This window comes from Pomacea canaliculata, linkage group LG12 (genome assembly GCF_003073045.1).
Source record: "Pomacea canaliculata isolate SZHN2017 linkage group LG12, ASM307304v1, whole genome shotgun sequence".
Classification (NCBI taxonomy): Eukaryota; Metazoa; Mollusca; class Gastropoda; order Architaenioglossa; family Ampullariidae; genus Pomacea; species Pomacea canaliculata.
This window is the reverse complement of record NC_037601.1, coordinates 22,371,460-22,387,266: the sequence shown is the minus strand read 5'-3', so window position 1 is coordinate 22,387,266 and position 15,807 is coordinate 22,371,460. Positions and strand designations below refer to the sequence as shown.

General features: G+C 36.2%; 2 protein-coding genes across 3 annotated transcripts in view; one reads left to right on the top strand and one right to left on the bottom strand.

The window, feature by feature from the left end:
- LOC112576434 (importin-4-like) overlaps positions 1 to 2,046 on the bottom strand; it is a 25,313-nt gene extending 23,267 nt beyond the window's left edge. The window contains exons 1-2 of the mRNA XM_025258839.1: positions 1,850 to 2,046; positions 1,066 to 1,152 (exon numbers count right to left, since the gene is read on the bottom strand). Of these exons, the coding sequence (XP_025114624.1) occupies positions 1,066 to 1,152; positions 1,850 to 1,915 (153 nt within the window). The 5' untranslated portion in view covers positions 1,916 to 2,046. The remainder of the gene's footprint in view (positions 1 to 1,065; positions 1,153 to 1,849) is intronic.
- LOC112576435 (glutathione synthetase-like) lies at positions 1,937 to 15,807 on the top strand. 2 transcript variants are annotated; one of them, XM_025258840.1, is made up of 13 exons: positions 1,937 to 2,036; positions 7,945 to 8,063; positions 8,382 to 8,568; positions 9,082 to 9,157; positions 9,352 to 9,524; positions 9,856 to 9,898; positions 10,294 to 10,367; positions 10,598 to 10,762; positions 11,083 to 11,152; positions 11,532 to 11,723; positions 12,309 to 12,390; positions 14,074 to 14,263; positions 14,393 to 15,807. In XM_025258840.1, exons 2-13 carry the CDS (start codon positions 7,976 to 7,978, stop codon positions 14,520 to 14,522), a joined length of 1,470 nt encoding a protein of 489 aa, XP_025114625.1. In that variant the 5' UTR covers positions 1,937 to 2,036; positions 7,945 to 7,975; the 3' UTR covers positions 14,523 to 15,807. The 2 variants fall into 2 exon arrangements, with proteins under 2 accessions (XP_025114625.1, XP_025114626.1); XM_025258841.1 differs by having other exon boundaries at positions 1,995 to 2,099.

Sequence of the window (15,807 nt, the reverse complement as noted above, 5' to 3'; positions counted from 1 at the left end):
TCCCCTCATTCTATCATCTCCCATACCATACTTCCTAAAGTTTGGGGACCCATGGTATTCCCTTCACATCTTCTGCATGTAATTTGGCTAATGTTCTATTCAAGTTGACAAGCTGGCTCTGACATGACATCTGTGGCTACTCCTCTGCCTCCTTATCTAAAACACTCATTGTTTACTCTCCTTCAAGGCACCTTTGCTCCTTGGCAGACGACACAATCTTACACCTGGCAATAGCTTTGGCAAATGATCTTTCTCCTGGGCTGGACCCAAGCTATGGAACTTAATGTCATTCTCAGTTTGAAGATATTCCAAGTTTCAAAAGGGTGTTAAATACTTTTTTGTTTCAGAAATACTTCTTGCAGTAACTCTGTTCTTGATTTAGTCTTGTGTTGTCCATGGTTAACCCTTTAGGCATGATAGTGGCTTTACCAGAGAAACACGGGGAAGGCGATTTTCATTATTTTTATTGCAAAGTTCAAACCTTCTCCTTGCCAAAAATGTATAGGTTTCTTGGTCTTTTTACCTGAGAGCAGCAATAATAAAAAACAAACTTCACCACTGTCGTCTTTACAATCTTCAGTCATTAGCCAGTCTTTGTAATGCTTAAACTTTTAAGCAGTGTTTAGAGGGTTAAGATACAAGAGGGTGTGTGTTTTTCACTGAGAGTACTTTTATTTTACACCCTTCTAATGGTTATATTCCATATCTGTGATATAGTAATATGAAGCCTGGTCACCTTGATCATGATAATTATTATTATAACTTCAGAAATATCACCACTACTGCTGGTATGGTCAGTTAGAAATACTTTATACTGTGCAGTTGGCCTTGCTGGACAGAACCTAAGCATGAGAGCTTGTAAGTAGTTTATAAAAGGATTTTGCTGCAGTACTTCAAGAATGACTGAATGCATCTGGTCTTTACTTTTGTATCACAGCTATTCTTTTGCCTGTTTCATATCTATTGAAAAACATCAATAATCACATCTGATCGATATAAATTCACCATAATCCCCTCTTTTATGTTAAAAATTATTTTGAAAACAAGAAAGCTAATTTCAAATACCTGTGAATTTTGTGATGTACCAAGGATATGACACAATGCTGGGAGAGTATAAGGGTCCTTGAAAGCTTCTTTCAGCTTGCTAGTATTCTGAAATTTAATGAGGAAAAATATAACCAACATGCATGGAATAAATTAGCATGCATTTCCGAAAATACAATATATGATAATGTATTTCTGGAACACGTAAAGAAATGATCATGCCGCTTGTCTACGCCAGACATCTTGAACTGATAACTCAGCTGCGTACTGCCATACAGTGTGCCAAACGCGTAGAAGGTAACATTAGACGTAAAACAAATGATTAGATTTCATAAAATGGAATATTTCGAGCGTTATATAATCATAAGATATTTCAAAACAACTCATAAGCAATTAAACGATTTTGTTTTAGATGATCTGCACTTTCCTTTTTCATACTGGTGTTTTCTAGTGCTTATCGAACAAACTACGGACACATGTGACATCATGACACAAATGCGTACACTCGCAGCATTACAATTGCTTTTATTTGTATTACTTTAAATAATCTGCCAACGTATAAACTGAAAACACATCTGATTAACAAGAAATGACAAAAATAAAATTGTAACCAGAACGAAAAACGCTGTGACTGGGTTACTGAGCTGAGAATGCGATACACGAAGTCTACAGTACACACGTGCCATTTTCAGATGTACACATAAAGGTAAATAAGGCATCATCAAGACCACATTGAAGAAAAACCTTCGTTTCACCTGTATAAACTGTTGCAATATTTATTAGGTTATTGGGAAATACAACGTACCTCTTGAATAACGTTGTTGTCTGGTACCAGGAGACCCTCTAATATACCTTCCAAGGATGCCGCCATTTTCACAGCAAAGGGTTGAAGCAAGCCCTCAGCTAATTTCTCAATTGTTTCTTATTCTCAAATGAAACCATGACTTTGCACAAAACCGAAAGTAGGTTAGATGTGCTGAAATACGTACCAGGTAAGCGGTCGAGCTTCTTAAGCACGAACATACGTTTCTCATCATCTTTCAGCTTTGTTGAAGGTAATATTGACAAGCTTAGCCTGTATTCAGGGTTCCCAGGTCCTTGCAAGGTCCTTTTAAGTCCTTTTATATTGAATTTTCGCCAAAAGGCCTTTTAAGTCCTTTTATTTGCCATGCGGTCCTTTCAAATTCTCACACAGGTCCTTACATTTTCTCTGTGACCCTTTTAAGTCCTTTTATCGATAAAATATTACAACAAATTTATTTCCGGAGTAGACTTTTGTGGCGCAAAATACCGACGATTTTTCGCTGCATTGCTATTTTATCACATGACTACCCAGTCTCGCTCGCGCTGGAACGTCCCGTTTCGGCCTTTCGCGAGTTCACTCGTCGTGTCGACCACATTTCTTTTCTGCTTAACAATTTGAAAGATGCCGGGAAGTGCTCTTTTCAGAGAAGTGGCTAAAGAAACAGTATAAAGATTGGTTAATAAAAGACTCGAGCAATAAACATTGGCACGATGTGCTGCCTGCAAATATCTCTGAATCTTTCATCAATGGGCGAAAAGTGTTCTGAAACACACATGGTTACCGAAAGACACCAAAGGCAAATAAAAGTATTTCTGAAAGATGCGCGCTTTGTTAAAACTGATTACTTTCTCATCGAGAAACATCCACAGCCCGCTCAAAATCAGACGGCACCGACCAGCTCTGCAAGTGTGTCAGTAAGTGACAATTATTATCTTTAGCGATTCATTTAGTTAACGATGTGGGTACTTAGAAAAACACATTAAATTAAAGCGTGCATAACATTTTGCGGTTTTTTCCACTCTTTATTAAGCCTATCGTCTAATTTACGGGTGAAGCCAATAGCTTAAAGATCAGTAAATAGCAAAGAATTATTAAATTAAAAAGTGAGACTTTTCATTTTCTCATGATTCGAACTACAAATAGAGTTTTATACAATCACGAATCTTACTACAGCTTTGCTGCAGAAAATTGATCTGAATTTTTGGCATCTGATCAGGAAAGATTAAAAAAAGAAAGTATAATTAATAATGTATGCTTATTATCCTATTTTACCAGCAAATACATTATTTTTTGGATTTTTAAAAATCAAACCAATTTAACATTAAAGCTAAATCAGTTAGCTGAAAATAACTTTCATTTTCAACTATGCTGCCATCTTTATACTTTAACTTAGTTTAGTATATTTATATTATCATGTCATTAATTATTGCTTTTGAAACCTGTCTTTATTCAGACAGAACATAATGTTTACAGACATAATGGTAACTTAAATGTTTTCTTTGAATAGGTTTCGTGATGAGCAATGAACGATTGAAAGCAGAGATCCTGTGGACTCTCAGATTGTGGAATCACACTACAGTTTTCAGATCTGCTGAAAAGTCTGCTGAACTGTTTCGACTTATGTTCCCAGACAGCCAAGTAGCTGCAGAATTTAAGTGCGGTCAAAACAAAAGCCAGTTATCTAACTTCATTTGGCTTGCTCCTCACTTTTCGAAATTGCTTCTGGACTGTGTAAATTCGTCGCCTGAGTATGTTCTTTTGTTGATGAATCTTCTAACCATAAAGACTCAAACTAAACAGCTGGATTTCCATGTTCGTTACTGGAGTGACAATGCTGTAAGACTCATTACCTGACCTCGAATTTTTGGGTCATTCCGCGGCCATAGACCTTCAACAAAAGTTCAGTAAGGTAATTAGCGAATCAAACTTCAAGCAAGCTAATTTACTTCAAATTTCTATGGATGGACCTTCTGTAAACCTAAACCTTCTTGAGAAAATTAATAACGACATGATTACCAATCACAATGTTGGTTTGTTAAATGTGGGCAGCTGTGGACTCCATGTATGCACAATGCATTTAGGCGTGGGTGCGAGGCTTCTCAATGGGAGCTTGAGTCATTTCTTACATCTGCTTATATCTTGTTCAGAGACAGCCCAGCCAGAAGAGAAGATTATAAAAGTAACTGGTTCCACATCTTTTCCAGCCAAGTTTCTGTGCTCACCGATGGCTTGAAAACAATTTCTGTTGCTGAAAAAGCAATTGTTATGCTTCCATACTTGGAAAAATTTGTCAAAGCTGCAATGGAGAAAAAAATAAACATTGCCAAAGAACAAATCTTTTGATATTGTAAAAGCTGGAGTCTTATCTACCCCTTTGCTTTCATGTCGTCTGGCTTTCTTTAGTTTAATTGCCAGTATACTTGAACCTTTTTTGAGAAAATACCAAGCTGATCAGCCTCTTCTTCCTTTCCTTTGTTTAGACTTACATGACATTATGAAAAATCTGATGCACAAATTTATCAAGTCAAATGTACTTAATAAATGTGAAACTGCCCTCTAACTTGTGCAGGTTGATATATGCAACAGTTCTAACCATGTCAATCTGAGCATGATCGAACTTGGCTTCAGGGTTGATAGACTACTGGCTGTAGCTAAGAAACAGTCATCAGTAAACGATGGAACTCTCATGGCCTTCAGAGCTGAATGCAGAGATTTTTTTGAAAGCAGTTGTTCTAAAATTGCAGGATAAATCTCCACTGAAGTACACCCTAGTGAGAAACATAACTTTCTTAAAACCCAAAGACCATGGGGGAAAAAGACAAATCAATACAAAAAATGAAAAAGGTTTTGTTGTATTGCCAAGGTGTGAAAAGGTTTGATGATGTGACTTTGTGACAAGGTATTGTCAGAGTTCCGTAATTTTCTTGACAGTTCTGCAGGTGAGTGTGGTAGTAAGGCTTTTGACCCTATGACACAAAGACTGGATAGTTGGTTTTATGATGCCCTTGCTGGAAAAGCAGAGTTTCAGGTGTTGTGGTCTGTTGTCAGACAGTTACTCCTACTCTCTCATGGTCAAGCTACAGTGGAAAGAGGATTTTCATTCAACAAAGAAACAGTAGCTGACAATCTTAGTCAGACTGCACTTAAAAGCACGCAGAGTAAATTCTTGATCATATTCACAGTGTGGGAGGGGTGGAAAATGTTGATCTCCAAACCACTGATGATATCCGCTTCTAGTGCCTATGGCAGGTATGAACGTTACCTCTCTGAGCAGAAGGAAACAGAAGACAAGCAGATGCACAGAAAGAGATTAGGAGATGAGCTGGTAATACTCACAAAAGGCTAAAGACCACCAGTGCCGAAGAACGACACCTGCTGGAACTGGCTGACAGACATAGTTTCCAGCTGAAGAGCAAAAAAGTTTTTCACTTATTGAAAGATTCTAACAACATGCGTTTGTTAGCCAAAAGACAAGAAGAAGGAGATAACAAAGATTCAGTCAGACATTGATAGATTACAGGAAGAAATTAAAAGGTGTTGAATTGTGACATTCAGAATTAATGTTTATTTCAGTTTAAATAAGCCTGCACAATTCTGTACATGTATGCTATGGAACATGTTAAAAAACCCAGAACTATTTAGAGGAAATTAGGTTGTGTAAAGAAATTGTATTGTTTAGTATTGGTAAAGCTGTAGGGGTGACAAAGAATTGAATTTCATCAATGAAACTTTTGCTTATAGTAGATGGATTGCTTTGTCATTTTGTAATCTTAATCTTATGTGTATTAGTATATCATGCTGTTTATGTATATGTTTGCATGTGTTACATGTATGTGTAATAAGAATGCTTAAATAATATCTCAAGGTTAAAAATAAATGTGCTGTAATGCTTGACAGTTTCGACTCATTCCATCTTTGGTTTAGCATTAGGATCACACTCTTTTCATTTCCTCATCTGATCCTCCAATCCTTGGCATTCCTTGTAGTCACAAGAAAATGTTTGGTCTACACATCTGTACAACACTAGTGCCCTTCCGTATTCGCAAAAAACGCTCTTTTTTTCAAAAGTTCTTTAGAAACTTACTTTTTCTTGAACTTTGATCTTCTAGTACTACTGTGCATAGCTCTATTTCTATCTCTCTCTTCCCATTAGAGTGTTGTGTGCGAGAGAGAGACACGTGAACTGACTTTGTATTACACCAAAAGAATGGCTTTCAGGCTTTTGCAATTATTATTACTTAGATTTCTAGAAAACTTGGAACATTAACGGGTATGTTATCAGCGCGCTAGGACACTTTTTAAGTTATCTAATCTAAATATGGCAGACAGGCATCAAAATTAACTCTTTGATTATTTATTACTAGAAATACATGTATTTGAGAACATAGAGAAGACCACAGATTCATAAATAATACATCTTTCCGACCACACAAGAGAAAAACTTAAGCATTGATGACTGTCACTTAGGTCCTTTCGAATGCATGAAAGGTCCTTTTAAGGTCCTTTTAAGGTCCTTTTTTGGCACCATCCCTGATCCCTGGGAACCCTGTGTATTTTCATACTTCTCATTTACAGCTCAGTCACCAAACAATTAAACCCGAATGAAAGATTGTCGATGCATAACTCAAAACAAATAAAAACGCGGACTGTATAGTGTAAAGAGTAGAACCACTGTTTGTATTAGTACGTGCGCAACAACTTAACAGCTAAAATGCTAGAATCACCCGTCTTTGGTTTTATTGTGCTAATAACTTGATTATAGACGTAATAATATCAATATATTTCACTATTTCTGCTGACAGAGTTTTTCATGTATAGAAAGTTTGAATTTATTGACTTTGGTGTGCCGAGTTTACACTCTTCTTGTTTCAAAATCAAATCAAACTTTATTGTCTGTCGAGGAGACCCAGGACAGAATTTTTTCTTCGCTCACAAGGGCAGGCATACATACTCATACAGACATTTAACACACATGCAGTTAGGAGTAAAGATACAAGTAGTTTGGATCCCCGTTAAATGGGAATGAAATTCCAATACTTTAAATTTCTGTGTATATATTAAATAATAAGTTTGCGTTGCAGATTGCAACGAAATGTCCGAACGCCATTTTCTTCATCCTCCTAAGTACTAGTTTCTATGTCAAGGCTGTGGTGAATGTACTGACTGGGATGACTTTTAGAAGCATGTTCAATCTGGACGACTTAGTAAACACCATCACTTCATATCTCTCCTTCTGTGTAGATTGCACCGTTCCATCGAAGCAGTTTATGTTTTATCCTAACAACAAACCTTGGCCTAAAAGTAGTGCTTAACGAAAAGAAACGTGTTCTTCACGGGTTCTACCCACGACAGAAAATTGGTACATAGAGAGGTCCGTGATGCTATCCGTTGGGTCAAGGTGAAACACAAGTCAAGAATAGAGTCTCAGTTTGCTACAGGTAACATCCGAGTAGCTTGGCAGGGACTCAAGAACATGGCCAATATTGACGATCGGAGTAAGGGGTCGAAAGCCGAAATCTCGATCTCAGGCGTTGAGAGTATGGCCCTGCCTAATGCTCTTAATGCTTTATTTGCTCGTTTTGAAAATTATGACTTCTCAGTGTTGTACACTGTTTTGTACACTTTTGTATTATTTAATATACATTAAGAAATAATATAAAGGAGAAACAGCATGTATAATTATAATTGCTTGCTATGGCTTCTGTCATATAATGATTTAGACTGGTCTTGATGTTAAATTATTGTATGACGTCTGGACATTTTAATACTTTTGTTCATTACCCGGCTCTCTCTCACACATATATGCATCTCTCACATAGAGTGCATGGTTTTATACATCTTCTTCTTCATTCCTATTCGCTCCCAGTGGAGCATAGGGCCGCAACCACACGCCGCCATCGGACCCGGTCCTGGGCATCCCTTTCTAGTTGGGACCATGTCATGCCAGCTTTATCTTATTTGTCAAGTACACGTGACATTACATGAGGAACATGTATAAAATTAATGTTAATTGACATTAATTTTTATTTTTCAATATAATTATGTAGCTAAAAAGCAGCATTTCAACATGATTGACATTATTGTAATATTTTCAGATATTCAACATAAAGTACATCATTTATTATTATGGCAACATGCCTGCAAGGTGTAGCTTTGCAAGATTCAGATCTGAAAAGTATCCTTGAAGTTGCCAAGGACTGGGCATTGGCCAATGGTAGGTGTTTGTGAACATTTAACTGTAACATTTTTTTCTTTCACATACATATATGTGTGTGCACAGGTGCTGTCTTTCTCTCTCACACTCACATACATATTTACTTAATTACTTACACATTTCATCAAAGATCAATATCTTTTGCACAATACATAATTATCTGAAGGATGCAAAAATGACATTACTCTTTAAATTTACACTGTGCTCATACTAAACAGTTACACTCAACTATAAGTAATTCAAGTATTTTTGTCTGTCCATCACATGTCTCAGTTTTTATATTTGCATGTGATATTGTGATTTATCTGCTATGTGCAGGAATGGTTTTCAAGCCAAACACTGGTCAAGATGGTGATCTTCAGGCTACATGTGTGCCCTTTACACTCTTTCCAAGTGTTGTCCCCTACTCAGTATTAGAGCAAGCTTATCATTGTCAGACAGACTTCAACACTCTCATGTACCTTGTGGCACAAGATGATTTATTTCTAGAACAATCTTTACGGAGGTATGATTTGGTCATTTCTAATTAAAAAGAAAGTCTACTTAGAGATAAATTAATATTATTTGCTTCTGATTTCACTACCAAATCCTGCTCAAAAGATAAAGCATGCAATATGTCATTAATTTGGAGCCTAGTTACCAAATAAATCAAACACTTGGGGCCCCTGACGACTATCAAAATCGTGGGTCTTAGGTAGATGCCTCGTCTGCCTGCCTCTAAGCACGGCCCTGATAATTCTCATATAGGACTATGCGCTCAGTACAAAAAATAGGTCTAATATCAGAAACACTTTCAACTGTCAAGTGCAGACTGCCTGTTTGTCAATAATTTGTGCGCAATCAAGGCAACAAAAGAGTACAATCAGACAAATATTGCTGTATGTTGTCATGACAACAATTTGTAATGTCTTTTTTTCAAATATAATTCTCTTAAAAACTTGTAAACATGGAAAGAAAAAGATAACATAGCCTTTGTTATATATCTTGAATTAAGGCAAATTTTGTGGTTATTTTGCAGTGTAATAAAAGTGGATGCATTTGTGAGAGGCCTGTGGGACATTTATAAAAAAGTAAGGGAGGAAGGAATAACTCAGGTATGTACAAGAGTTTGGTAAATTTTCATGAGAAATTGTACAAGATCTAAAGTCAAGTTGTGGATTTATATATATTCTCAAAGGATCCTGCCAGCGATTGCAGTGCTAGGTCTAAAATTTCACACTCTGTCATAGATTAATTTAAATCAACTTAAGCAATATGTATGAATGAAACAATCACTTGTTTTTTGCAGCCAGTAAGTCTGGATTTGTTTCGAAATGATTTCATGATAAACATGGCCACAGAAAGACCAATAGAAAAGGGTCTTATTCCATCCCTAAGCAGTCTTCAGCTGAAGCAAATCGAATTCAATACCATCTCAGCCAGCTTTGCTGGTCTGATTGGAGCTACATCACGTCTTCACAAGTAACCTATTTATTTACTTAATATACCCAATTATAGTAAGAATACTATAGTAACCATAGACTCTGACAAAGTTCAATAAAAATATTGACTTTATGAAAAGAATTCCAAATGCATTTTATTTGTCAGCATGACAAATCACATTATTAATAAAGAAGTCTGAGGTAATGTGTGTTTATGTGCTTGCTTGTGTGGTTCTGGTTGAAAGCTACACACCGAAAATATACACCGTATGTCTGATCTTCATTACATTTTGCAGAAAGATTGTAAGCTATTTGGTTGGTTTTTTGCTCTCGAACGTGTTTACTACAGCTTTGGATTTTCTTCTTACCAGGTACACCTTGAATCTTGCAAGAAAGTCATATGCATCGAAACAGGTAACCATATAACATTATTGTGTTTACCCAGAAGATAACCTGTGTCAGAATGTTGATGCTTAAGTCCATGATTTTCATAACAAAATAATACATAGAAACAGAGAAGCTTCAAACACTAAGCTGCCAAAGTTTTGAAAATATGTGGTTGAGATATTTCTTTTGAAGACACGGAGACACTTCTAATCTATGTAGCACTAATTTATGATTATTAATCTTTATATGATGTGTTTACACAAGGTCTTATGGAAATGTGGCAGAATATAGTAATTTGTATTTCAAGACTTAGTTGCATGAGCCTGCTTTTCATAGATATTTTTATATCTTATTGCAATATGTGGAAAAATTGTTTATATAGCTTTACATGTAACTAATTAAGATTAAATAATAATGTACAGATGCCAGACAATGATCCAGCATATGGTATGGCTGTTGGACTGGTGAAAGCCTGGGAAATATATGCTAAGCCCAGGCAAGTTTAAACTTCATATTTCTTCAAACTTGGGTCTTTTGACAGTGATCAAAGCAAGTAGTATATCTGATGCTGAACATAAATTAAGATGTCATGGGCATTTTTTGAAACTTGAAATCTCAGTCTTCAGCTAATTGCTTTGTAATATTAGAATCCAAATTGTGTGGATAAAACTGCAAGATAATATTTCTTAAAGAACTCTCAGTATGTCTCCCTTATGTTCTGTATAGCGCTGTGATACTTTTCCTGGTGAGCAGTGTGGAAACCAACTCTATTGATCAGCGCCATTTGGAATTTAAAGTTCATGACCTTAACCCCAGCATTCGTGTCATTCGTCGCACATTTCTTGATATTTATAGTCGAGCAGAACTTACCAAAGACATGACTCTGGTTATGTAAGTACTGAAAATCTTTAAGACACAAATTATATATAATAATTTTTACCTCATTCCATTTTGCTTTATAATATACAGTATTTTCTATTGGTCTTTCTCTGATTTTATTGCTTAAATGTAATTTGTAGTTTGTTTGAATCTAAATTTCTTTTAAAATGTTTTACAAGAATTTCAATAGCTAACATTTGAAAACTGACATTTATAACACTTTTTATTTATGGAATTTATATTACCTAAAGGTTTAAGATCATCTTTCACCTAAGAAGAATTGTTGTCTGGTTGTTTTTCTAAAGCAGAATTTAAACTGGCATCTGTTTCAGAGATAACACAGAAGTGGCCATTGTTTACTTCCGAACTGGCTATAGCGATGAAAGCTATCCTAGTGACAAGGTTGATTGCCATTGTTTTATTTATTTTTATGTTGTTTATAAAGTCAGATTGTGGCACAGTGAAGAAAGAATAATTTGAAGATTAATTCTTTGCCCTTCATTTTTATACCCAATCTCTTTCTTTCCTTTCTACAACCCAGTTTGCTGAGATGATGTAAAAAACATTCACACAACAAACTCCACAACCCAGTTTGCTGGCATGGCATAAACCAAAAACAAACTCTACTGTCCAGTTTCACTTGCTTCATTTTCTTTCTCTACGAAATTCTATTTAGCTTTTCAAATAAAGAGAGCACATATAATTAGTTTTGAAATCCTCGGCCAGGAGATATATATGTATATCTGGACAAGGGAGAAAAGTAATTATGGTTTATTTTTAGGAATGGAAAGCCCGCCTGCTGATGGAAAGGTCCCGAGCAATAAAGTGTCCTACAGTTCAGTCTCAGCTGAGTGGCTTCAAGAAGGTGCAACAAGAGCTAGCTCGTCCTGGTGCAGTGGAGAGATTTATATCTGACCCAGCAGCCGTGAACAGGATTAGGAGCACTTTTGCTGGCCTGTATACGCTAGACATGGTAGGTCACTGTGGCTACCTTTGTTTACCGAACATTTTATGAAATTCTGTTTATCTGCTTTACCGAGACAATTTATGCAATTACACTTTCTTTCTTTCATCAAAGTTCAATTAATGGTAGAAATGTTATTGGCAGGAGATTTCTTGACCAGCATTTAACTTCAAAAGTTTATATGAAGAGATTAGCTTCATAGCAAAACAGAAGGGTGAACTAAAGGTGTTCTCATGATACTAAATAGTGGAGGCCATTGCGGATAAAAAAAATTCACGCACGCTGCAATAAATATAACATTTATCAGTTAATAAAGCCCTGTGGTAAAGGTTTAAGTCATAAGATCACACAGATGCAAGAACATCACTGTAAGATTCTGTTATTTCACTAAGAGTTAGTGCACTATGATATACCTTTAGATGTTAATGCATAATGACACACCATTAGACACGTTGTCCACTACTTAACTACATGTTCAGCAGTAGCCCATACACTGATCACTACACAACTCAGTTTACTAGCTTAAGGTACATGTTATCTATATTTTTATTTTAATCCCTGTAAACTTTGTCATTACTATTCCATTGATGATAGGGTCCAGAAGGAGATGAAAGTGTCAGATTAGCAATTACCTCCCCTAGCCAATATGTCCTCAAACCACAGAGAGAAGGAGGAGGTAAGAAGCATAGTGGCTTATTGATTGTGTATTGTTGCCACATAATAATAATAATTTGATTTGTAGAGCACGTTTAACTAAATGGATGTGAACTCAAGGTGCTCTGAATGAAAGACTACAAACAATTCAACAGTCAAACATACATTACAGAAACACAAGCATCAGCAAACTGATAACACAGAAAAATATAAATTAAGTGTGTGGATGAAAGTGAGGAATAAATGGAAGAGTTTGTTTTGTTTTTTGGGGGTTTTTTTGGATTATGAAAGATTTTTTTTTTTAAATGTGGGCTTTGAGTCCAGACTTGAAAGCTTTGAAAGAAGAAAGTCTGCAGAGAAAAGGGCAGAGAATGGGTTGTTTTCACGTGACATCATCAGCTTTTGCAGGGTGCTTCAGCGGCTATATTTACTCCCCAGCTAAAGCGGTCGTTACACAAGCTTACTTTCAACTACTTTGAACAGAAAAGGGAGACTGGAAAGAGGATGATAGGTTCTGAGGTTAAGGTCAAAGTTGGGTTTCTTTAGAACTGGGATAATGATAACACTCTTAAACAATGAGGGTGCAGCATTGGTCAACAAGAAGTGGTTGAAGATGCAAGTGATTATTGGTCGGTGCAGGCTGTTTGAAGTTCAAAGTTCACATCAAAAAGACTGGAAAATAGTCCAATAGTACCATGTAGGACATAGATCATGGATAGAGCAATCTTTGTTCTTGTGCAAAATAAACTAGTTGATAATGTGATGGTGCTTGAGTGTGGGCTGTTGTATCTGTATTAGCAGTACCAGATTGTACTTTTGTGTGAGTGATTTTAGACACTTTACATAATGATAGGCAGGAAAGTTGAAAATTAAAGTTGTTCATGAGTACACGGTATTCATAGGTGTATGCTGATCCTAGAGCCAGGAAAATTCAGTCTACAAAACTAGCTGTTTCCATTAGGAGGTGGCTAATACAGATATAAGTGTGTCGTGGACTGATCAAATTAAGTCATTTTCACCTGGCAGAGTTCATAAGTGTTGAAGTCATCATTAGATATTAAGATGATAATGCCCTCTTTGGGCGTTTAACAGCCTGGGACAGAAATGAAGAGTAATGGAAAATAATGAAGAAGAGGGAGGTGTTTTTGCATCTTTACCAGTTTTCAGTGATAAAGACAGAATCAGCATTAGAGTCAAGAATAAAGTCATTATAATTTTTTTGTTTCTGCATGACTGAGCATTAAAGCAAGTTTTGAAACATATTAACCTCTTAAGCAATGCATAGATCAGATGTGGGCATTATTTGATGGTTGTTTAAGAGGCATACTGGTGGGAATACCACTTTAAAGACATTCTTTTGTTATATCCCTTGTGTGATTGCTCTTTTCACAATATTTTGATGTTGCCTACATCAGTGTGCATAATGCTATTTTTTAAAGTTCAATAGACTCATTTTCATATTTGTGTTATTGTACTGAGAGGATCATACTCATTTGCAAGCAGTAATGCAGCAAAGCAAACAAGAAAGTAAAAGCCTTTGATTCCAAAATGTAGCTATTGAGATAAATAATGTCAGCTTACGTACAAAATAGTTCATCTGAGAAATATTATGTTACATGATGAAAATTGCTTTCAGACTCTTCTTTATTACTATATATTTGCCCAGATGAAGTAAATAAGAATATTGTTTTTGTGTTTGGTATAGGCCACAACATCTATGGAAATGAAATTAAAATTTTGCTGGAGAAAATTGGATCATCTTCAGAACGAGAAGCATATATTCTCATGGAGCGAATTTTTCCTTTAACTGAGAAAAACTATCTCATCAAAAGTGGTGTCCCTTTCACACTTTCAGATGTTGTCAGTGAACTAGGCATCTATGGTGTTTACATTGGGTAAGTAGATCCAGCAGTATATGTAAGCCTTCGAATTAGAAAATGTGAAATAATTAGATGGCAAGATTTTATGCAGATATCAATGGTTCCTTTGTTCCAGTGAATGATTAGTTTTCTTCTTTTTTGCAGGGATGGAGGGAAAGAAGTCATCAACACTCATTGTGGACATATGCTAAGGACTAAGCTTCAGGGCATTAATGAGGGTGGTATCGTTGCTGGATTTGCTGCTCTTGACACACCATTTGTTGCTGATGCATAGCAATGTACTATCATAGATTTGTGTTACATTCACTCAGGAAGATCACAAATTTTATCAGATCTTTTTAGAATAATAATGATAATATAATGTTATATTTTAATAAAACCTTTCCCCAGCGCAAGCCAGGCAGGTGCATGAGCAGACTTTTTTTTGGAAACAAGGCTACGCATGACAGGCTTAGTTTCTTTATTCTCCAGTGATTTTTCTGTGTTCTTGTGCAACCTCTCTGTTTCATGGTACCTGTAGGCAGGCCCATGCTTAGGGGCAGACGTGCATGTGCCACACTTTTGATTAAAGTTATGGCGATCATGGCGTTGAGGGCCCTGCACATGCTCTATGCCTCCGGCCCCTTGGTGTTGGGGGGGAGCTAAGAATGGCCCTGCCTATAGGTTTCTGTTAGTTGCATACTTGTCTGCATATTTGTTTCACCCTCCATCCCTCATATTCTCTCCATGTCTTAAGTGCTGAGAACATGCTTCATCGTGAGCAAGATTTTTTTTTTTTTAGGGTAGGCATCAGATACACCTTCATGTGCATAATACAAATATGCATACATGCAGCACAGCAAATGGGAATTGATGTTTATCCAGTCTTATTCCAGAAGAATGAACATGCACATTGTCACACAGACAGGTGAACACAAACAGGCATATTTATGAACAGACTTAGTCACTTACACACCTATGTGAGCATGCATTTACATACAATATTTGTATGCAGAAACATGCAAATACTCATGTCATATATTGTGTCATCTACAAACTTGAACCTCTAATCAGTCATTGTATTCTTCATGATACAGAAGAGAATTATGCAAGCAATGAAGCCTTTTACAGTCAGACCTCGATAAGTTGAACTTAAAGGGACCCGAAAAAAAATTCAACTTTCGGAGTTTTCGAGTTAGGGAAAATGGCATAATAGGCGCAGGTATTTGGCTGGGAACTAACAATTAATTCGATATAGGGAGGTTTTCGACTTAGGGAAGGTCGACTTACCGAGGTCCGACTGTATATGTTATGGATGTGCATGGAGAGGTCATACTAAGAAGTTGTACTCGTTATAAATGAGCAGAGTATACACTTGCAGCTTTACTATTGCTTTATTTTTATTACTTAATCCGCCAAAAGATCTGATTAACAAAAAATTATGAAAAAAATGGAATTGTAACCAGAACGTAAAATGCTGTGATTGGGTTTCTAAACCAAACTATGAGAGCTTACTCTTAATTCATCTTTACCATTTATAAGGAAATTTTTAAGAAATAAAGTTATTTGTCATATAAAAA